Consider the following 24183-nt stretch of genomic DNA (forward strand, 5'->3'; position numbering starts at 1 on the left):
TATGGGCAACAATCATGAGGTTTTCTCTTCTTTCTTCTTCTTTTTTTTTCCTGAAGAAGGTTAGCTCTGAGCTAATGTCTGTGCCAATCTTCCTCTATTTTATAAGTGGGTCACCACCACAGCATGGCTGACGAATGGTGTAGGTCCATGCCCAGGATCCAAACCTGCAAACCCAGACTGCTGAAGCAGGACACGCTGAACTTAACCACTAGGCCACAGGGCTGGCCTATATCATGAGTTTTTTAAGCAGGTAAATATACAATGAAATCTGCATTTAGAAAGACATTTTCGCAGAAATGAGGAGGATGGATTGGGGAGACCAAAACTGGGTTAGACTAAAGGGAGGTAGACCAGTTAAATGTACAGATAAATGGTGAGAAAGGTGTGAACAAAATGTAATCACTCGATATCAAGTACAGATATTGAGCCTTTTAAAATTTCATACAATTTCAAACTTAAAAAATCATTTGTCAAGAGTAAACATGTCTGAGCCCAAATTATTTTTTTACATCTTTATTTTAATAAGCTTAAAATAGTTTTTGATAGAAAGATTTCCAGTTTAATCAAATGAGAACGCACAACTGTCACGAGACATTTAGAATTATAGATTTCTAAAACTGAACTTTTGAAGAAGAATGGAAAAATTTATTAGATGTTTACAGATATTAATTGGAAAATTTAGATTAAATCAAAAAATATAAAAACAGGCTTTTTTCTTTAGCATTGAGACGTTAGGGACTGCCTAATCAAATTCCTTCACTTAAAAGATAAGAACACTAAAGAATAAGAAGGCATACTACTTGCCAAGTATGCTCGGGGTGCCCATTTAAAATTAGAACTCAGGTTTTCTAACTCCTTATTTAACGATTTTTTCACTTCCATAAAGATCTGGAATTTGAAAAAGTTCTCCTGGCAAAACAGGAGGGGGAAAAGTGATGCAAGCTCATGGTAAGTAAGTATGGACCATGTATCAGTGCTTTATATTGGGATCGCACTTAATCCTCACATCTACTCTATAAAGCAGGCATTAGCCACACTATAGACGGGGCACAGAGAGCCTAAGTAACTTACTAAAGGCCACATGACTATCGGACATCAAAGCTCATCTCTTTTCATCACAGTACACTAACGTCAACAAGAAGATAAGAGTTTTCTTCCACTGTTTAAAAAAAAACACCAGGTTTGTATGAATAAATTCAGAAATTGTTGAACACTGACCTGTAACATGCACCTGGATACAACAACTTCAGGTACTTCAGGGAATTTTTGTCGCAGGTCATGTAAAACCTGAAAATCAATTTGGTGGCTTCCTTGGGCCATTCGTATATTGCCTGATCAGGACTATTTGTACAGTAGGCAATTCTAGGCCTTAGTGGAAATAGGACTCATCTCTTCTGTCCAAGCATTTTCTGTGAAAGAAAGAAAAAAAATTTTAATGAGAACTTATTATAGAATGAATATTGCTGTGGATTTAAAAATTTCAATACAAAAGGGTATGGTGCCTTAGTATCTAACATTTAATATAAACTATAAAAATATTATTTAGTTCTATAATGTTTTCCATATACTTATACTGTCTTTTCAGTTTACAACTCCTGATGGCAAACTTCTAGACTGTGTAATTACTACGTATCTGCATGCTTTATAACGGCTGTGCCAAAGAGCATTCAAGTAAGACATTATTGTCAAGCTTGTCTTCCCTCATTCTTTTAAAAGGGGACAATGAGTAACTAACTATACAGATTTTTTTCGTAATGACTAGAGGACGGCCTGAGGTAAGTAATCTTATTTACTCTTATTAAAGTTCTTCAAGTTTGGATTCTGAAAAAGTTTGCTTCTACAAAGGACTTTGCATGCCTTGCCTAGAAACGATCTATAACCCAATACATCTGGCATTTTGTCTTAATTATCAGATATACTTAATCCTTAAGTACGTAATCAACTCCTTCTCAGGGGCTTAGGAGCATTTATTCCCTCTGCCTCTATTAAATCAGTATTGAAAAAATACTAACGCTTGGGCCCCAACCCCAGAGGTTCTGATTTAATTGGCTGGGGAGCATCCTGGGCACACGGATTTTTAAAAGTTCCCCAAGTGATTCTAATGTGTGGCCAAAGTGGAGATCTACTTTATTTTTATTCCTAATATTCCTAACAAAAACCATGCTTAATTTTGAAAGCCTCTTTGGGATATAAATAGTATGTGTGTATATTAAACCTACATAACATATTAAAATATCTAAAATCATGCCATTTGCTTAATAATTAAAACACATTTCATTTCAGGATAAATTTAACAACAAGACGATCTGTTTAAAACAAGTTTCTTAGCTGTCATATTTCTCTTTTAACCTCGCTAACATAAGCTTAAAAAAATACAAGTGTGTAAACTCCATGAATACAGGAATTAGGCCTCTTCTGTCAATCATCCTGTACCCAGTACTCTGTACACAGCTTTCAGCAGAACAGTGGATATTAAACTATTCTTGTGTAAACTGAGTTTTGATAGAACTTCTGAGTCTTTAACAGAATAAAAGCTCATTTAGATATCATACATAGTAAAGTCTTTCAGGTTTTTATTATCCTTTGATTAAATGATAATTCTTTTGTTTATGTGACTTAAGCTTAGTTACAACTCATAGGTAAAAGCACTGCCAAACCAAGTTATTTGCATTACAGATTTCCCAAATCTACCTCTATGTAAAATACACACACACACACGCATAGACACACACAATTTTAGCTCTCAAAGTAGTATTTCTACAAGCGGGTTGCAGAATAAAAGAGGAAAAGTACTGGAATTTAGTAAATGATATTTAAAAATAATCTAAGGGGAGATAAATATGCTACAGTGGTGCTCATCTTGAGAAAGCCTCCCTTGACTTCACTCTGGCTCTCAGCTCATTTCTCTGTCCCTTCCCTCTTTTGGGATAAAACTCCTTGAAAGGGTTGTTTACATCTATGTGTTTTCATTTCCTTCCTCCTAATCTCTTGTAAATCTGCTCCAATCAGGCTTTCATAGTTTCTCTCCGCTGAAACTGCACTTAGAGCCATCACAGACCTTCAGGTTGTCAAACCCAATGGCCAGTCCTCAGTCCTCATCTTACTAGACCTCTCTGCAGATCCCCCCGCCACTGTGGCTTTCCCCCTCCCCACCGGAAGCTCCTTCTCAGGTTTCTTTGTCAGATCCTCTTCCTTTTCTGAACATCTAAATCTTGGTGGGCTATGGAGTTCAGATCTAGGGTTCCCTTTCAACTGTACCTACATTCCTCTTCAAGGTAATCTCATCCAAACACACTGCTTTACACAGAGGCTTTGCAAATTTATATCTCCAGCTCTAAAGGAGCTCTCTCCTTTGAGTTCCAGACTAACATAGCCATGGCCTGCCTGACATCTCTTTTTGGATATCTAAAACCCACTTCAAACTTAATATGTCCCATATTGAACTTGTAACTTCCTCCCATCTAAACCAACCCTTTCCCAGTCTTTTTCATCTCAGTAAATAGTACCAACACACGTCCAACTGGTCCTTCTCTCACATCCCACATGTAATCCATCATCAAGTCTTGTTGGCTTTATCTGAAAAAATACATTCTCAACCTGACCACTTTTCCCCGCCTCTGTTGCTGCTCTTGTCCAAGCTGCCATCATCATTCACCTAGACGACTACTGCAAAGACCTCCCAGCTGGTCTCCTCCCTCCCCGGTGCCCATTCTATCGAGCGCAGTGCTCTTTGTGAACAGTCAGTCAGAGCAGTTCCTCCTCCTGCTCAAGCTCCTACAACATAAGGCCCCAGGGAAACTACCACCCCCCAGACTTCATCTCCCACTATTCTTGTTTCTTGAGTTCCCTCGGCCCTGGCTATTTCTCAAAGAAGCCAATTTCATTCCTCTAGTAAGGCTTTTGGACTTGCTGCTCTCCTGTCTGGAATACTTTTCCCTCAGATACTTGCATGGCTTCTGCTCTTATTTCTGTTTTTTTTTTTTTAAAGATTTTATCTTTTCCTTTTTCTCCCCAAAGCCCCCTGGTACATAGTTGTATATTCTTTGTTGTGGGTCCTTCTAGTTGTGGCATGTGGGACGCTGCCTCAGGGTGGTTTGATGAGCAGTGCCATGTCCGCGCCCAGGATTCAAACCAACGAAACACTGGGCCGCCTGCAGTGGAGCGCGCGAACTTAACCACTCGGCCACGGGGCCAGCCCCGCTTCTGCTCTTATTTCATTAAGATTTCTGATCAAATGTCACTTCCTCAGAGACATCTTTCCCAACCAATCTCTCTATCTAAAATAATACCACACTGTCTCCCCATCACATCTCATACCCTGCTTTTTCTTTATAGCATTTATCACTACCTGACATGTATTTATCTATCTACCCTGAAAATGTCAGTTCCACAAGATCAAGAACTTTGAAGTTCACTGCTGTTTCCCCAGGATCCAGATCAAAGACGCAACATTTGTTGGACGAAATGAAGGTTTTAATATATGGTTTCTTCATATTACTTTGCTTCCAAAACACATTTCAAATGATCTAAATTTGGAAATTTATACACAATTTAAGGAAGGGGCAAATATATAGTCAGTCTAATTCAGGACCACCTTTATTATTTAGAAGGATGAATCATGAAAATAAATTTCAACTTGCTCCATTATTAAAACATATATACAGAAATCTCTAACGTTCTCTGAAAAACTCTTATCATACTTGCCTGCTTTTCTACTAAAGACCATCAAGTACACAAATAAGAAAATTGTTCAAACGTACAACTGTATTTCAGGGGCCTCACTTCCTGTAATGGCTGAGCAGCTCTTACCGGACCAACTCTCTCACGAACAACAACTACAAATACTAGAGCAGTATAAAAACCAACTACTTGAAGGCAGGAGGCAGAGGGGCGCTGGACTGGGCGGGGGTGGCGTGGTGGTGCTGGGGCTGGGAGGAGAAGAAGGGAGTCAGTACTTCGAAGAATGGAATAGTGTGGGGTGACTTTCCTTTTTTTTTTTTCAAAGTGCTTTTAGCCAGAGAACAGGCCCTAGTTGGTTTGGGTAGCTAAAACCCAGACAGAAAACCTGCAGTCTTACTTGCTTAATGAACCAAATGACTTTGGCATAACCACAACAGCTGAAAACCTGGTTGAGTAAATCACAGAAAGGAGAAAAGCACTAAATTCTATGTATAAATTCTGCACAGATCTCTGATCCCTAAATTATACCTATGTGATAGATTCCACACAGCCAGGCTAAGGCTAAAATAACTGAACCAAAATTTCAGAGTTTATAGTTTGAGTCCAGCTAAGTTAACTGCCTAACAAAACAAAGAAAGAAGCAAGCAAACCAACCAACCAAACATCAATACTCACTGGAGGAACACAATAGAATCTAGAGTCTCTACAATGTATCATTCACAATGTCCAGGATACAATCCAAAATTATTTCACATAAGAAACAGGAAAAACTGACCCATATTCAAGAGAAAAGGCAACCAAAGGAGATCAAGCCCAAATGACCCAGATGCTAGAATTTGCACATAATGATTTTACAGCAACTATTTTAACTACGTAGGCTCAAGGATGTAAGGGCAAATATGCTTGAGTCTCTCAGCTAAAAAAAAAAAATAAAAGAGAAAGAAACCATTAAAAAAGGGAAACAAATGCAAATTTAAGAAGTGAAAAATAAAACATCTAAAATAAAAAATTCACTGGATGGATTTAACCTCAGAATGGGAATGACAGAAGAGAGAGTCAGTGAACTTGAAGAAAAAGCAATAAAAATTATTCCAACCTGAAGGATGGAGGAAAAAAATAATGGTAGTGGTGGTGAGGGAGGGAACCAAACCTCAGACACCTGTGGGAAAGTATCAAAAACCTTAACACACCTGTAATTGGAGATCCTTTAGAAGGAAAGGGAGAAAGAATGGGGTAGAAAAAAGTATTTGAAGAAACAGTGGCCGAAAATTTCCCCAAGTTAGTAAACGATATAAATTTACAGATGAAGATGTTGATTGGCTCCCTAGCCCCCTGGTAGTTACTCTTGTTTCGGGGCCATCCCACACCTAAGGCAGGAAAATGGTGGCTGCAAAGAAGACAAAGAAGTTGCTGGAGCTGATCAACTCTAGGCTTCCATTCCTTACGAAAAGTGCAAAGTATGTGCTGGGGGTACAAGCAGACTCTGAAAATGATCAGACAAAGTAAAGCAAAATTGGGTCATCCTCACAAAGTGCCTAGCCTTGAGGAAATCTGGCTATGTTGGCCAAAACTGGTGTCCATCACTACAGTGGCAATAATATTGAATTTGGCACAGTGTGTGGAAAACACTACAGAGTATACACACCGGCTATCATTGATCCAGGTGATCCCCACATCATTAAAAGCATGCCAGGACAGACTGGCGAAAAGTAAATCACGCAAAGTTTTTCTTTAATAAAAGTGGCCAAAGATTGTCTTAAAAAAACAAAATAAAACAAAAACAAACAAAAAGAAGATCTTGATTAAGAAGATCAACAAATCTTGAACAGGAAAAGCCAAAGAAAACCATGCATAGGCATAACAGTCAGACTGCTGAAACCAAAGAAAAAGACAATCTTGAAAGCAGCCAAAGAAAATGACACACGGGGAACAACAATTTGAATGAAGGCTGACTTCTCATCAGAAACAATGGAGGCCAGAAGATAGTAAAATGAGATGATATAAGTGCTGGATCAGAAAACACACAATCAACCCACATTCTACATCCAGCAAAAGTAAACTTTAAGAACAAAGTAAGATGATAATTTTTAAATGTAGCCTTTGTGGTGAGTAAACAAGTTTTACAACTAAACACATTACTGAAACAAACAGGCATTTACTTAATTTCAGAAGGAAAATCAAGAACTACCCTATAACTTAATCTGGAAAATTATTTCTAATAATAAACAGAAACATACTTTCTATGGTAGATGCAAAATGACTGCTCTTCTGAGAAAAGAATAAAGAAATCATACTTTACAAAAATGTTTCTAGCATTAGGTACAAAGTTTTGGCTCCTACACTGCCGCCAGCTCAAATGATCTAGGAGGACTCCACTACAGAATCTAACAGTAAATACATTGAAAAGGTTTATAAAATGTGCCATATTTTCCTTTTTTTTTTTTGAGGAAGATTAGCTCAGAGCTAACATCTACCACCAACCCTTCTCTTTTTGCTGAGGAAGACTGGCCCTGAGCTAACATCCGTACCCAACTTCCTCTACTTTATATGTGGGACGCCTGCCACAGCATGGCTTGATAAGCAGTGTGTAGGTCCATACCAGGGATCCGAACCGGCAAACCCCAGGCCAACCCCTATTCTTTCCTTTCTTAAAGAGTATGTAAACAATTTATTTCTGACCTCTCAATAATTATTATGACAGTGCAGAGTACTAGGTATCACTTAATGGCTCACTCAGACCTTGAGCTATGATAGCAAGTCTTCAAATTTACCATCATTTATCATGGTGAATTTCCAGGACTCTTTGAGAGTATAACCCAGCTAACTATACCCACAAGAAGAGACCATGGTCTCCAGATTAAAAAAAAACAACAAAGAAAAGCAATGGGACTTATAGGTCCAATCAAAATTTGGGAATTTAGGAGGCAACTGAATAAGAGTATTTAAAATTGGACTATCATCATCTATTTATCCAAGACTCATGAATTTAAGGAGTGCCATATGCAGCAGATACTGTGCTGGAGATATAAGTATTGGAGTCAATGTCCTTGCTCTCCAGGTCACAGAAATTCCTGGATTAAAGGCACATCAATGTGAGTTCGTAATTTAGGTAACTATTTTATCTTCTGCCTGGCTCCTCCTGCTACCAGATGTGCTGTCTGCCATCTCAGTCTTTCTTGTTACTATCATGGCCATTTTTTCTCATCTCTTTTGCACCGTTCAAAAACATAGATTGGAAGGGAGCATAGTACATGAGGAAAAACTGTCAGGAGCAGAGAGCAAGAAAAAGGGCCCATATCATGAATTGCTTTATAGGCCATTAAAATTTGGAGGTTTTATCTTCAGAGTAACGGAAAGCTATTGAAGGATTTAAGCTCAGAGGCAGGGAAGGTGACATGGTCAGGAAAACACATTATATATGAAGAATGGCTATAGTATGGAGAAAAGGGCAAAAGAATATATGAGAAGACCAGTTAGAAAACTACCGCTATAGTCCAGCCAGGAAGAAGTAATAGCTTATATTGCAGAGACAGCAATGGAGACTGAGTAGAAGGGAAAACAAGGGATATTTAGGAAATAATAATTAACAGAACTTGGTGATGGATTAGATATTGGGGTGAAGTAGGAGGTGTCAAGGTTGATTTCTGATTTGCTCAACTGGATGGCAGTCGCATATATGAACTAGGGAACAACGGAAAAGGTCCAAGAAAACAAAGGGGCAGATGACAGGTTTGGTTTTGAACATGTTACATCTAGGGTACCTTTAAAACCTCAAAATAGAGATATCATGCAAGGAGTTGGGATACATGGGGCTGGAGCTGAGACAAGTGGTCTGGGCTGCAGACAAAACATTTGAAAGGCATCTTTGGTACTGGCATTAATTAAAATCTGACTGGAGATGAGATAATCCTACCATACAATTTAAGAACACCTGAAGAAAAATATTCTTGGTTACATTATGTATAAAACATTACACAGTCACTATTAATTTTCTCCCTGAAGGCCAACATTCCTTCCAGCCCAAACAACTGAACAGCACCTACATACAAAAGTTGACTTTCAAATACCTTAATTTTCTGTTCAGGAAATATTTTAACATGGCACATCCTATATAATGAAACATTTAAATAAAATTTTAAAGAAGAAAACATGTACATAGTTTTAAAAGCCAAAGCATACTATAAAGTTTATCAGGGACACCAGCAATTTCCCTGCCTTGTGCCTCCCCACTCTCTTCCTATTCCATGGAGGTAACCACTGTCAACTCTTGAGCTGTTTCTCCACATTCCTGAACAAGATGATTATAGGGTTATTTCTTGATTTTTCAATTTTACACATTATCTACAGATTTCCAACTGTGGAAAATGAAGGTTTAGTTTTAAGACTCAGTTCCTATCCCATATGTATAGACCATGCTTCTCCACTCCTATGCCTATCTGCCCAATTACTTATTTCACAATTTTTGCTTAAATCCATATTCAGTGTTTAAATTGCCTTTATAGCCTAGCCACTCAGTCTATTACGAAGGATGGACTGTATCTCCAAGGTCCTTTCCCATACTAGCATTTTGGGAAGAAAAGTGTGCACGTCCTTAATAAAAAAACTGTAGAATATTAATATGACACACACACACATATGTAATATTATATTAATGTGACATACAATAGTCAATAACATATGTGACCAAAACCTGGATTTTTATCAAGTCAAATAAAACAGCAAAGCTCTTGCAATTCTAATCCCAGGGGACACAGGGAGAAAGGGAGGAGGGGGCAAGGGGGACATACCATCATTCTCCCAGTGAAGTGACAGATTTAGATGAGACCGTTACTTTCTAACAAACACAATGCCTTGACAACACATTAAAAAACAAACAAAACCCCAAAACAATGACTATAAAGATATGGAAAAGTCTGTCAATGTTAGCAGCTGACTGCTCCTGACCAGGAGGTACCATACAAAGTAAACGATGGAGCAAAGTTAAATTCCCAGAGATCCAACTTCTAAAACAAATGGAGTAACTGGCAATGTACCTTGTATAAACCACTTAGATTATATAGTTTAAACTTGACAGTTGAAGTACTGGCCTTTACTATTAAAGGGTTATCAAAAAAAGAAATCAATGAATAAATTAAATGTCACTCTGAGACAGGCTTAAAAACTTTCCTAAAGAGTACAATTTCCTAAGAGCAGAATTTCTAGAAAAAGTATTCTACTTTAGCCATTTGTTTCTAAAATTTTCTGGCAAAAGAACAGTTAACAGTTAAAAACAGAGATAACCTAACATTGCTTAATATTTTGATCTCAATTCTATACTAGTGAGCATTGTCTCATTTAATGAGACAATTAAATGAGATAATGTATATAAAGTGCACAGTATTTGACACAGTCGCGATTGGTTACATACAAATTCTAGGATTCTACAATTTGTGCTCATTTATTTATGAAATTTAATTTGCCACTTACTTGCAGTGTCTTCTTGGGCAAATCATTTAAAATCTGTGCCTGGTTCCTCATTTATAAAGTGGTGATGACAGAGTAACTCTCTCATATGATTACGAGAATTAAATGAGTTATACACATAAGATAATAAAAAAGAGCACATACTAAGCACATAAGTAAATAAAATAGCTTATATGAGTGTTATCTATTAATACTATCATTCCTTCTTTGTAAAATGGCGGTAACTCAAAGAATTTCAAGGATTAGTGGTAAGATAGTGAAAATTAATTGTATTGCACCTGCCTGGCCTGTAGCAAAAAATACAAACACTAACAGTAATAATTATTTGTTCTAAATATCATGAATTTCCACAAAGTACAAAGGAACAAAACCTAGCAAACAGGTCTGCATGCTACTCTGGCTGCAGAATACTGAAGGAGTTGACTGAACCTGTGAGGTCTTCCTTTCCCAAGTATATGGGACAAATAACTTGTCTAACTGGGGAACCTGGACAAAGCTACCTGAAAAACCAAATAATAGTAGGTTGTACGTAAGTGCCAGATAAGTGGTAAACACTGTGCTATCGGTGTTTAAAGGGCTCTCTGGGCTGAGGGAGGGAGCAAAAGGGTTTGAATCACGGGCACGTAAATGAGAGGGCTAAAGTATGAAGCAAGGCAACCAAAATACTAGGCAGGTTCTGGAGACAGTGAGTCAGTCACCTGTCCGGCTAAAAGAAGAAATGAGGGACAGGAGGAAAGAAGGGGATTATGAAGAAGGAGTTGGAGGTGGGGAGCAGTTAGAGGAGATGAGAGAGGTCACTGAAGGCTGTGCGTATATGGCAGCCTTTATTACAGAAGGCCTAGAGATACACTAACACGAAAGTTCCAGCATTACTCGGTCAAGCTATATACATACATCATTTTATCTTTGCCCCATTCTTACATGGTTGAGTTTTACTGAAACAAATTTAATTATTCTAACAAAGAAAAATATAGTTCATGTTGAATATCAAAGAGAAATAGGATAAAATATACAAAACTAAAATTCACTTCTCAACTGCATTGGGATCCTCCTTTAGCTTATGGACAAGAAGGTAAGGAGGTCTTCCCATTTTAACATATATACCATCCTAAAATTTAATTCTGGTTTCCACAGTAATCTCTAGAGATGATAATTTTCTTTGTAAACAATGGAATCTTGAGTTGGACAGGACCCCAGGAAATCATCTTGTAGAAGTATACAGTTTAAGAGATTAGAGAAAAGCCTTGTTGCCCAGCAGATTCCCTGCTAAACTGCCTCTCCCATCCACCTATCCGATTTTACTTCTTAAAACCAACCCTCGACAACAAACAAAATTCTCTACACACGTAATGTTCGTTCCAAAGTGGAGAGATGCCCTTGCTCACTGCTGCATGCTAAATACTTAGAGAGCATATGGCAAGCGGGAGATGCTCAGTACATCATCTGCTTCAATAAATCTCTAAAGATGCATCAGAATACATCTAGATTTTACAGACTGCTATAAAAAGAGGTATCTATTCCTCCAAAATAAACTGTTTCCCTTACCCTCAGCTATCCTATAATACTTGTTTCGAAGCTGCAAACTTGTTCCAATGCAATATTAGGGAACAATATGAGTGTTAAGTGAATTTTGTTATGATTTCATCTGTGAAACACTAGGAAACCTAGGTGAATACGCAGCTGAAACAAGCTGCAGATGAATACACAAAACATAAATATGAACACACCTCAAACATCTGCCAGCTACCTCCGCTCACCACATCTGTCTGCAATTGGTCACAGCCACCCACATCTTGCGTTACAACTTTCTTTTTGATTTCAGAAAACTCTTCGACCACTTCATAACAACAAGCTGCCACATCTACGCCCACTTCCAAAAGCAAACTTCAGGTCTTTTTCAAAGCAAAGCATGGTATTTATTTCTATTAATATTGTATAAATATTTATATGTTTTTTAACCACTTAACGTGTAAAATCATACTACCATATTTTTTTAGGTTCCTATCTTTCATGTTCACTCATGAAGTTTTTGACTGTTGTACCCTGAATTCCATTTTCTCCATAAGCCCTTTGGATTTTTTTTTCTGCATGATTTGCATAGCATGGAACACATATGTCAAATTTTAATAGAACTGTCTGTACTGCAAAGCCCTTGTGACCTTAACAATCGTTAACACTAACTTCCCCAGGATTCCTAATGAGAAGGCAAAATGTTTCAGCTTACCTATTTGGTTGTTAGTATGATGTTAATAATTTCTTATTACTAATCATAATTTGTTATCTCTTCTGTGGACTGGCTGACATGATCAGATTGTGCAGTGAGTTAAACAATATCTTCACACCATAGACAGAAGCACTGACGTACAGTAAGAATAAATGAATGATGCTATAATTTTTAAAATTAAAGCTAAAGCAAATTTTGAAACCTTTTCGTCTCAAGGAAAATTTGAGAATTAAACCTAAAAAAAATCCTATTATCTGCTATTTTAACACCTTTTACATTACTGATGTCTTACGTAAGTATTACATCAAAAGCCAGTTAGGTAACAGTTGACGCACTTCACATCCCATTAACTTAAAAGAACCTACAAATGTCATTAATTGAATATAAAATATTTCAAAATTATTTTTAACAGCAAATTATTAGAATTATATTTCTCGTAGCATGATGTTACAACTCTACTAAGGCAAAGCAAACTTCTTCCCAAAATCTCTATCATCAAGTTACTTTCCTGAGTTAAAACTTAAGAATTATAGCTATGCAATCAAAAATCTAAAATTCAAATACTATCACCATTTAAGATTAAAAACAAGATAATTATAATCCATCTTTAGCATAAGCCTTAGCATAAAACAGCTGTAATACGAAATCATTTTACATAGATGAGTTATTTGCAAAAAAAACAAAAACATCCCAAATTAGTCATCTAAATGCTACTTACTTTAAGTTAGCTATTATGTTCAGATTTAGTGTTATTTAAAAGCTTGAAGGGAGCAAAGGATTATGTTACCAGAAAATGGATTTCTCATCCTTATAAGCCCACAATAATTTACTTTCTAAAGAAAAACAATAAACATTGATAGTTGAAGTAACACAATGATCTGTACTACCTCCTCTTAAAAGGAAAACGTCCCAATTTTCTCATTTACTACATTGCCTCAAGTCCATGAATGCTGACCATTTCTTATGGTTAAAAGGCTTCCTAGTTATAAGTTTTTCTAAAAGGAATGTGCAAGTCAGCCACACTTGGCAATTTATGTATTGTGGTTTGTGGTGAGTGCTACCATTTTCTAAAGATCAAGAAAAGTGCAACAAATCTAAGACAGAATGGTTATAATTCATAAAAACATATTATATAACTAACTACCCTGTGTGTATTTTCCAATTCATACCTCATTATTATTTTCCAATACATGAGGGCTTTCCGATGGAAACAAAGTTACTTCAGTGCCCCTTTTCTACTATAATTTTTGGGTAATCCATCCTGTGCATAAATATCACCTTTAAAAGAAAATGATATAAATATGTGCTATGAGAATAAGTTCCTATTTATGAGTAAAAGGGAAAAAAAGAGGAGGAAAGGAAACGAAGGCATTTGCAAGAAACAGTTTTCATCTTACCTCAAACATAAACATCTGTGATGAACCAATGAACTCAACGATGTGAAAATTGTAATAATTTGGTTAAAATATTCATCTAAAATGGCACCTTAATACGAAGATGCAGAAAAAGTTATGAGAAGTTTCACCAAGTGGTCCCCTTGCAGTTTCAATCCCTTACTTGGGCCCATGTTTTCCTGTTCATCTCATATAATTTGCTCATCTTCTTTCTAATGTCACGGCCCTCAGGTGACTTCTCCCCAGAGTGGACTGCTGGGCAGCTGCCAGTGGGTATGTGTGTGTTATGGCATTGGCAGTGTGATGATTAAGTTCATGAGCTAGACAGAGCGTAGTGTAAATGGATAGTTATTACTGCTCTCTTACAACCTTTACTAATTAACAAAAAGTTAAAGCAGCAATTTTTAAATTACACACATACACTTGATTGGTAATTTGACAACTGCAGTGAATCATGAGACCGCTAAATCTGCTAAGGGAGAAAATATATAAAAATCTATGTGCAAAAAGAAAACATTGAAACAAGATTTCATTACTATAATAGTATTCAGAATCTTAAAAAGAAATTATAGAGAATTCAAGATGAGCAACGTTAAAACAATATTAAGTTGAATCAAGTCTCTAAAATACAATATAATAATTTTGTTCAGTGTTTAAAATCTAACACTGAAGCTGTTGTACACTTGGCTATTAGTTTCGTTATAGTTATGGTGAATGAGTTTTATGTTAGATGGTCAAGAACAATCTCAGAACTCTACAGAAATTTCTACCTCAGCAGACTTATTATATATAAATCTATTTCATAATTCTCTAATTTAATAATATCGTTAATTGTATAATATAATTGAACAAAGAAATGTCACCCTAAAATACTTCTCTATTAATCAATAAGGACTTTCCTAATGAAATCTGAACCATAAGAACATATGAAAGTGATCATCTACTTAATTTGATTTATGAAATACATTTTCTGATGTATTATTTTTATATATTCTATTTTCATATGAACTATATATATTGCTTACTCAGTAAAACTTTTGTTGAGTCCTACTACTTACTTTCTACTATAATGAGTGCTGAAAATATGAAAATTAATAAAGGCACAGTTGTCTACGTTCAAGAAATTGACCTTTTAGTAAGGGAAGGCAAACACAACAACAAAATATGTCATAAGTGAGTTGTCACACAGGGGAAACAAAGGAGGGCCCAGTCAGTTGTGAGGGAAGGGCAGGAGCTAAAGAAAGGATTCATTAAAGAAGGTGGCACCTAAGAAGTGGGGGAGGTAGGGGTATATCCTAGAAGATTTTAATTGCCCTCCTCTGCACCATACATGCTGCATCCCACAGGTCAGCAACAGCAACATGGCTCTCACTTTCTCGATTCAGATAATTTATCTCTGAAGCTCCAGGCCCTGCTTCGTTCTGTGACATTTCACTGAGACCCAGAGGTGGGCAGGCATTCATTCAGCAACATTTACTCTGTGCCATTTAGGTGTATAAGCTGCAATGGAGGTCAAGAGGAAGAAGTGCCTAAAACTTAGGAATTGAGGAAAGGGTGGAGAAACCTCTCAAAGAATGCTGCGCTCGAGCCTAGCCATCAGAGATTAAGAATCGAAGTCTTGCAGACAATGGTTTGTGTTGGGGAAAAGGCCATAAAGGACCATGATAAACTTGAAGCATTAGGCTGTAGTGCAGCAGGGAAGCGAGAAGGCTGGAAAGGTGGGAAATCTGCAGTGAAAAATGTACAGATTCCAGATAATATAAAGGATACATCTAAGAAAATTCTACTTGTCTGGAACTTTCTCAGAGGTATGATCCACTTTTTGGTTCACCTTCATTTCTGGGATCCATTCTACAAACATTGCCCACTATAGGCCAGGCAATGTGCTCTAAATATGCAAAGATGAATAAAATGTAGTTCTTGCTTTTGAGAAGATTATAATTTCAGAGAATTCAGCTTTACATTGGATTTCTTAAAGCACACATCTATTATCTCACTTTATCTTCCCCACATGTGAAGCAGAGAGGACAACTATTATACCATTTTTTTTAACTGAAGAGATTCATGGAAAGACATATTAAGAGATATCCACAGTTCCAACTAAGTCAGCAGCCCTCAGCATTCTCAGCCAGCAGTATGCAACTGTGGTGTCACCACTCACTGCTACTGTGAGGTGGGCCCAATGAAATTTGTTACTAATAATAAAGTACCAGAGTTCTATCTCTCTATCTGTATCTATATAAATTAAAGCAACTAATTTAGAAACAGTGTCTACAGAGGAGCATACAAGGGTGGTTACCTCAGTGTATTACTAAAAACCTAAATGTCCATGGAGGAATGAAGAAGTAAATTACCGTATAGCAATACTAAGGAATACCAGGAAGCTGGTTATCTGTTTTTTTTTGTGAGAAAGACTGTCTCTGAGCTAACATCTGTGTTAGTCTTCCTCTATTTTGTATGTGGGACAATGTCATAGCATGGCTTGATGAGTGGCATGTAGGTCCGAGCCTGGGATCTGAATCCACCAATCCTGTGCCGCCGAAGCTGAACACACAAACTTAACCACTATGTCACTGGGCTGGCCCCTAAGTGGTGTTTTTTTTTTTTAAAGTGGAGTAAAATATTCAAATAATTATACGGAAAGACCTATAAGACATTACCAAATTAAAAAGAAGACGTAGAATCCATGTATCGTGATACCCTTTGTGTTAAAAAAAGACAAGCTTACAAAAAATATATTTTTTAAACAGATATTTTATATGAGTGCATAGAAAAGGTTCTGAAAGGATACGTACTAATTAATTATTTTGCAGAGGGGGCTGGGTAAATGACACATGGATGGAAGATGGTCCAAGGAGATTTAGTCATCTCTGTTGTGCTATAATTTTTTCTAAGCATATATATTCATGTATTACTTGTAAAATTAAGCCTAAACAATTGAGAATATTTCCCCTGTAAAATTATTTCCTATATATTTTCCGATAACATAACTTGTATTTCTGATATGAGGGTAGGAGAGTAAGAACAGAATAGAATGAGTTATTTGAAAGTACATGTACTCAGCCAACTACATATACTATCAAATAACTCAAACCCTATGTTATCTATGTGGAAACTGTTACTGATACAGTTAACAGCTGCAACAATTATCAATTACCAGGATGCTTGCCAGATAAGGCATACAGCTACGTTTTGACTTAAATGTTACCTATGGACTTACAGTTTAGGTACATGACTATTTCTATGCTTAGTCTCCTAATTTACAACCCACTGTTAAAACATAAAAGCCAGCTCCCTTTTTGTTCACCCAAGGCTAATTCAATGTGAACTAATAAGCAGCCCTCAAACTGAGTAAGCAGTACTCATTCACCAATGAGATGGTTTTAATTGTTTAAAAGAAAGAGGTAGGGGGTAGTAGAAAAAGAAGTTTATTGTTACTATTTTAAGCTTAAAGAGTCCTCCAACTAGCAATACCCTTACAGAAAGTTATCATACATAAAGGTGGACAAGAACACTTCTCTCTGAGCTTACAGTATAATCACTCTGGTCAACAGTTACTATGGGCCAGGTCCTGTGCTAAATGGTTAACATGTATCATTTCAGTTACTTCTCAGAACATTCCTGTAGTAAAGATTTAACAAGGAACTGCAGGTAAAACTCTTCACAATATTACACATGCCTCTTCACAACATAATAATGCGTCACATATATAACAATAAATGTTGTCCATTATTAGGGAGCACTACTGCTGAATCTTAATTTCATCAAGTTAACCCTCACTGTACTGCAGTCAGCTTTTCAAAAAACTCATTGACTTAAGTGTGCCAATGCTAAGAAATCTTTAACGGATTTCCAATATCTACTGAGTTAAGTCCGAACTCCTTCACCTGACATTTGAAAGCATGTATGACATAGCTCCATTTCCTGTGATATCTGTCTGAACTCCATTATTCTTGAGGCACACTAGTCTGCTCACAACTTCCAGAACTGATTATATACTTTACTTCCATAACTTAGAAATACTCTTGCCCCTCTCTCTAAAGAATTCTATCTATCCTTCAAGGCTCAGTAGAAATATTATCTTCCCTACAAAGTTGATTCTCTTTGGTACACTCAAGTATATTGTTTGTACCTCTATTATGATATTTTTGGGTATTACTTGTCTGTAAACTCAATGAAAGCAAAGTTTACTCATTTCTACATCCTTACTGTGCCTTGGAGAGTGTTTTATACACAATTTGCATTCAATGATGTAGAAAAATTTTAGCATTACTAATAGTCCCCATGACAACTAATAAGACTTGGAATTCAGATGCAATTCTCTCTTTAATTTCCCCTTCAATTCACCTAACAGTGGTAATGATCCTATAACAACTCTGGTAGTAGCTCCCTTTCCAGTCTTAATTCTATACTCAGTGAGACCTTATTCTTTCAATACCAAATAAATAATGTGGCACATAATCAAAGACCTAATGCTGACTAGCTTGGCTGACATTAAATTCACTATGCAGTAACAGTGAAGGAAGGAATATAAAGCACAGCTAGAATATTAGCATCACCTTTTAAAATCACAATTGGGATATAAAATTCTTCTGCTCAATTGTGGGTAATCTCTAATCTATCTGAATTAAACTTTAAAATCAAAAACATGTATGGTTATCCACCCATTTAGTAAATAAAGTCACCTTTTATGGATTAATTCCGTTTCTAAACCTATACAAATTGGTAAAAGCAATAAGTGTCCTTAAAAGTTAACTGACCTCAGCCCTCTAACTATTCCTAAGTAATTGTCTCTTGGTTAAAATCTAAGGCAGGAGGAAACCTTAGCTTTTCGTTTTGTTGTTACATTCCAGGACAATTCCAATTACTCATGACTTTGTCTGGTTTCTTTTTTAATCAAGTAAAAATACAGCAAATATTAGTTACATATTTACATTTAAAACATAGTTACATTCTCCAGGCAAAAGTACTACATAACACGTTATTTGGTTCTATCCAGAAATCTTACTAAAGACTTCCGATTACTGAAGACTACATTGACTCCTGATGCATTCGTAGCGTAGAAAAGTTGAGGATCTCAGGACAGAGGACTAGTTTCATTTATTTACTCCCCTAAGCTACTTATAATATACGTGAACCTTTTAAACAAATAACAGTCTCATTGCTAACGTTTACTTTTCAATGAAGACAGGAGTACTGTTTGTACATTTACAGGGCTTAACTCAATAGCATTTCAAATTTGTTTTTCTTAAACTTTCTGCATTAGTTTGCTACTACTAGCAAACAAGTTAAATAAGAAATATTCAGGCAAAAGGTATGTTAAAGTCAACACTAGCCGCATGTTACCTAGATGTTAGGGATGTTACTACACTTTAAAGCAAGATAACCACAAATTTTGAAAGTAAAGTTTTGGTTATTATAGATTTCATAGTAAGGCAGTTACATAGGCTAAGCTTGACTGGTGCCATGGACTTTGCATACCTGGAAATAGAAAAATTCAAATTGTAGCTGTCCTTGGTTGGCCCATTGCCATTTTTGCAGCTTACAAATTTTTAATTAAGTAACTGCAGTGAGCTCATCTCTACTGGATACTTCTTTTCCAGGGCAGGTCCAGGAACTGGGTCTGGAGCCTTGAAAGCAGAAGAGAAACTAGAGTAAACTAGAGGTAGGCAGAACAAGAAATGTGACCAGATAACATAATGAGAGCTAACAGCAGTGAGGTATCCCCAGTGTCTCTCACATAAAATATTCTGAAGTGGAAAAAGGGTTTCTTAAATTACAAGTTACCAAAAGATGCTATTTACACTAGGTATGTCATTGTCTCAATCTATCCAACTCTATGCTAGACTCCCAATTCTAGAAACAGTAGCCTTTATGCAATCTCTAATGGCTTTTAGCAAGACTGCCCAATATGGGACCACACAGTGTAACAGAAAGAGAAAAACAATAGATTCATTTTCATTGGTAAAACTGGAATTGCAAAGTCCTCATTTTCAGGTCATTTTGTTCTTCTCTTTTGCTATCTTATTTCCAATCGTCTTCTAAATGCTCGTGTAATTTCGTACAACCAATTCTCAGAGGTTTCTTAAATGCTTTAGATACATCCAAGCGATGAATTGAATTTCAAGTTCCAATTTTTAAAAATACATGGCAATTCTTAGAGGAGGAGGCAAGGGACAGCTCACAAGTCGCGGTTCTTAACCACACTGGAAAGTTTTTCCATTACCAAAATAGAGTCAATGATTTTTTTCCTTAAATTTGTTAGGCCCATATTTAAAAAAACAAGAAAAACAAAAAAATGTGCAACTACAAAGTTACAGGAATGGCAGGATGCTAAAAACGGTAGACTGCTGTACTAATTGATTACTAGGGCCTGGAAACAATGTCCTTATGCTTGGTGAGCTGGCACTCCTAGGAGTTTCTCTAAGAAATGAAACCCACAGAAGTCAAAATAAATTGAATTCTCTGCTGCTGTCAAACGATGGCAGATTCTGAGAATTTAACAGGACAGAAAAAAAGTGGAGACAAGGATTCAATAAGAACTTAACTCCCTGCATTTCTAGTAACCAGCAACATAATAAAGCAAAACAGAAAAAGAGTGTTTTAAAAAACGTGAATTTTCCATCTTTCATGATGGTATGTTGTAGGTGAAACAATTCCGAGACAGACAGATCTAGGTTCAAATCTGGTTTCCGTATGGCCTTGGACTTAAACTCTCTGAGGAAGTTTCCTAACAACCTGGCACATAGGAAGTATTTGATACATTTTTCTGCATTACTAAAGAACAAAATACATTTTTTTGTTCTAAACATACGGGTATACTTAAGTTTTTTTTTTTTCTTTTTTAAAGATTTTATTTTTTCCTTTTTCTCCCCAAAGCCCCCCAGTACATAGTTGTGTATTCTTCGTTGTGGGTCCTTCTAGTTGTGGCATGTGGGACGCCGCCTCAGTGTGGTCTGACGAGCAGTGCCATGTCCACGCCCAGGATTCGAACCAACGAAACACTGGGCCGCTTGCAGCGGAGCGCGCGAACTCAACCACTCGGCCACGGGGCCAGCCCCATATGGGTATACTTAAGTTTTTGTTTTCATAAATACTAAAGCAATAGCTGCATTAACAAACAAGTTTAAACAACTCCATCACATCCTAAGAGATATAACTCATGTAGCAACACTGATTTCAGAACAGCTATAAAGCAAATGTATCAATACAAATACAACAATATACTTTTAGGATAAAGGAAATTCATGGTAAACGAGAAGACAAGTTATTTTTCTCCCTCCAAGTAAAGCAGAAAATACTTCTGTCAACACACCTCTTGTTAAAAGGTTATAGATCTGGAATACAGTGCTTTTAAAAAACAAAGGGAATCAATGCATGATATAACTTGGTCTTAAGTCAGGAAATGCTTTAAGGTCAAAGAAAAGCCTTACATTTGAGCAATAATTTTCCTCTTACTGATAGAACAGTGGGTTCCACACGAAATTATTATTTACCAAATATGGCTCACAGATCAGATTACACCTTCCCTGGCATTACCAAGTAATACAGCAAGTATCACAAGCCACAAGGAATTAAAAAAAAAAAAAAAAAAAAGGATTTCCTTAAAGTCATTCTAAATGTATTCACTGCTGCAGCTTTAATTCAAAAGTTTTAAAAAGTTAACATAGACTATGTCTTATTCAAAACAGATTTGATTTATTTGGAGATGATAAGATTAAATTAAGTCTGTGTATTCCCCAGATGCAAAAAAAGAGTATTTAAGAATGAGGATTCCGTTCATTTTAACCCATATGGATAGGCCTTCAGTTTAAAGACCATCAAGAAAACACTTTAGATAAACCATTAATATTTGTTTTTATTTTATAACTAGCTGTCATATTGAAATCTCACTACTCACAGTAATGTTTCAGTTGATTCTTTTGGCTTTTCCAGTTACACAATGTCATCTACAAACAATAAATTTGCTGCCTCCCTTTCAATAATTACAACTCCTATTTTGTTTTTTGGTCTAATTACATTGGCCAGCATTCCCAAGACAATGTTACGTAACAGTAATGCTAGCCAGACCTTTTTGATTCATGACTTTTTAAAAGGAATTTAGTATTTCACTGAATACTAAAATACGAATTCTAGTATTTAACCATTTCTAGCAACAAAATGCCGTGGTAACTGAATTGACCACCGCAGGTCTGGTGCCTTTTGCTGGGAATAGTCTCTTAGCAGTAAGACTATCACCTTCATTTGTGGCTCCAGATCCTATCCCCTTCTTTCACATTTCCTTGAGGAAACAAATGCTTTTTCAATTTCCCTTCAATCTATGAACATGTTTAAGTCTTTACCATCTTAAATAGACATCCATGTACACACTTGTATCACAAAATTTTTCCTTACCAGTTAAGTCTTGTTCAGTAAGTTTGAATTCACAAAGCTATTTATTAAAACTGGTACTTTATTCAAGGCCCTGAGAAAACAGAATGAGCTGCAGGCCTTGCTCTCTACCTACTCCTAATCCAGTAAGAAACACAACTGTGCATACAAAACTGCAATAGCGATGAAATGCATCTGTTATGCTAGCCCACCTCTCTTTTACCACTCAGGCCTTGCCAAACTTTTCTACTGAATATTATACGAGGGCCTCTACTTTGTTTTAGTCTGCCTTCAAGTTTCCTCCCTTGATAATAGTTTTACTCAAATCATCAAATCCAATAACCCTTTCAGGACCCTCATCCACCATTTTGCAATAACTTAAGTTTTTAAGAATATTTTAAGTTTTATTAGGTACTTTCTAACTCATCATGTGATCCTCTTGAAAAACCATTAAGGAAGGCAAGGTAGTTATTACTCTCATTTTGCAAGGTTCAGAAAATTAAGTAATTTACTGATTATCAAGCTCCAATAAAGCAGCAGAGTCAGGGCCAGAAATGTACTCATGGCTTTCTAACTCCAGGTCCCAGGTTCCTTCCTCTATGTTCTATTAACTTGAGTGATTACTAATTTGAATGATTACTTATCATTCTCTTATTGGAAACATTTCTGGTCAACGCCGTGCATGTTCTTCTATTTCCCACAATCCTTATTTCCGTGCTTCTTAGCGTCTGTCTAAAGGGTGTAGGTGCAAACTTATGACATTCATTCTCTCACTTCTTCCTCTGGCATCTTATCTACATTCACAGCATAATCTAAAAAGAATCTCCTTTAAGTTGTAGTTTGAGCTTTCTCTTCGACTTGATGAAACAAACATTCAGAATCACAGAATTTGATGTTGAAAGGAACCTTACAGATTATCTAGTCGAATATCCTTATAATAATAGAAGAAAAACATAAAGTTCAAACCATACAAGTCAGTAGCGGAATTTGAATGAAAGTTTAAGAGAAAATTTGCTTTTAAACTTATGAATCATAAAATAAAAGCACATATTCATATATAGTAAATATAAAGTAATTAAACTAATTTTTAGAATAATTATTGGACCTTATTTCATTTTTGTTAAAAAAAAGACTTGTCCCTATTTCTAAGAGATTTTACTTGTATGACAATACTAATGTATAAGTCCATTTATCGAAGTAGATTTTTTAAAAAAATTACAGAACAGCAATAAAGTTAAAACCTACTCAATTCTTCACATTCATGCATTAATTATTATATTCCAGATTTTTAAAGTGAACTGAGAATCAAATCACACAGGTACCTAGGGTAATGCTTCCCACCTTGTGTGACGCCATGACCCAGTCCACAGGCAGAAACAGACACACTAGACTGCTTGCAGAACAGGGCCTGGCACAGGGTAAGCCTTCAAAACATGTCAGCTACCACTGCTGCTGCGACAATGACCACTTCCGAATCTACTCATATCATTATCAATATGGCCCCAGCAACGACTCAACCATACAGAAAAGAATGCTGCTAGGGGACAAGTACCTTACTCCACTCCTTTCAGTCTAGTTTCCAGGTTTTGCTCCAGTGAGCAGGGCCACAACTCTTAGTTATCTGGCAACACCCTTCCCATTGGTCCCACGGAGAACTACTTCAGTATCTCAACATCAGTCCGTAGGCTCTGGAAATTCAGAGCTCACTTTAAGCGGAAATTCTCTACTCCAACACTTCTAAACTTTCACGTTCACTTACCCATGATATGGAATACAAGAAAAGCAAAAGGGAATCTCGTGAGAAGCAAGTTTAAACTTAACCTTTCCCCCAAACTCGCTTCCTTCCTCAACTTCCCGTTTTTAGCAGAAGTAGTGATTCTCTTTTTAGCCTGAAAACTAAAGTTACCTAGACCTGCCTCTCCCCTTTCTCCACCTTTCTCAACTTCTTCAAATCTCCCCCATCTCATAATTAACATTCCTTAAAACGCAACTCCTAGGACTCTCCTCACTGGACGTGACCGTCAATACAGTCCACAGTCACTTCCGCAGTTC

The 24183-nt window shown here is 36.5% G+C and overlaps 1 protein-coding gene and 1 pseudogene across 4 annotated transcripts in view; one reads left to right on the forward strand and one right to left on the reverse strand.

Annotated features, from left to right (window-relative positions):
• The window catches only part of TAB2 (TGF-beta activated kinase 1 (MAP3K7) binding protein 2), a 78828-nt gene that overhangs the window by 33936 nt on the left and 20709 nt on the right, over positions 1-24183 (reverse strand). For 2 of the 4 annotated variants that reach the window (XM_070602958.1, XM_008516652.2), the window contains 2 exons: positions 19243-19391; positions 1219-1409 (listed from right to left, as the gene is read on the reverse strand). In XM_070602958.1, coding sequence (XP_070459059.1) covers positions 1219-1320 — 102 coding nt within the window. In that variant the 5' untranslated portion in view covers positions 1321-1409; positions 19243-19391. Of the gene's footprint in view, positions 1-1218; positions 1410-13536; positions 13646-19242; positions 19392-24183 lie in introns of those variants that run through there. The other 2 variants (XM_070602960.1, XM_070602959.1) reach the window with 2 other exon arrangements.
• LOC139080766 (large ribosomal subunit protein eL30 pseudogene) lies at positions 6061-6422 on the forward strand (annotated as a pseudogene).

Source organism: Equus przewalskii, chromosome 32 (assembly GCF_037783145.1).
Source record: "Equus przewalskii isolate Varuska chromosome 32, EquPr2, whole genome shotgun sequence".
Lineage (NCBI taxonomy): Eukaryota > Metazoa > Chordata > Mammalia > Perissodactyla > Equidae > Equus > Equus przewalskii.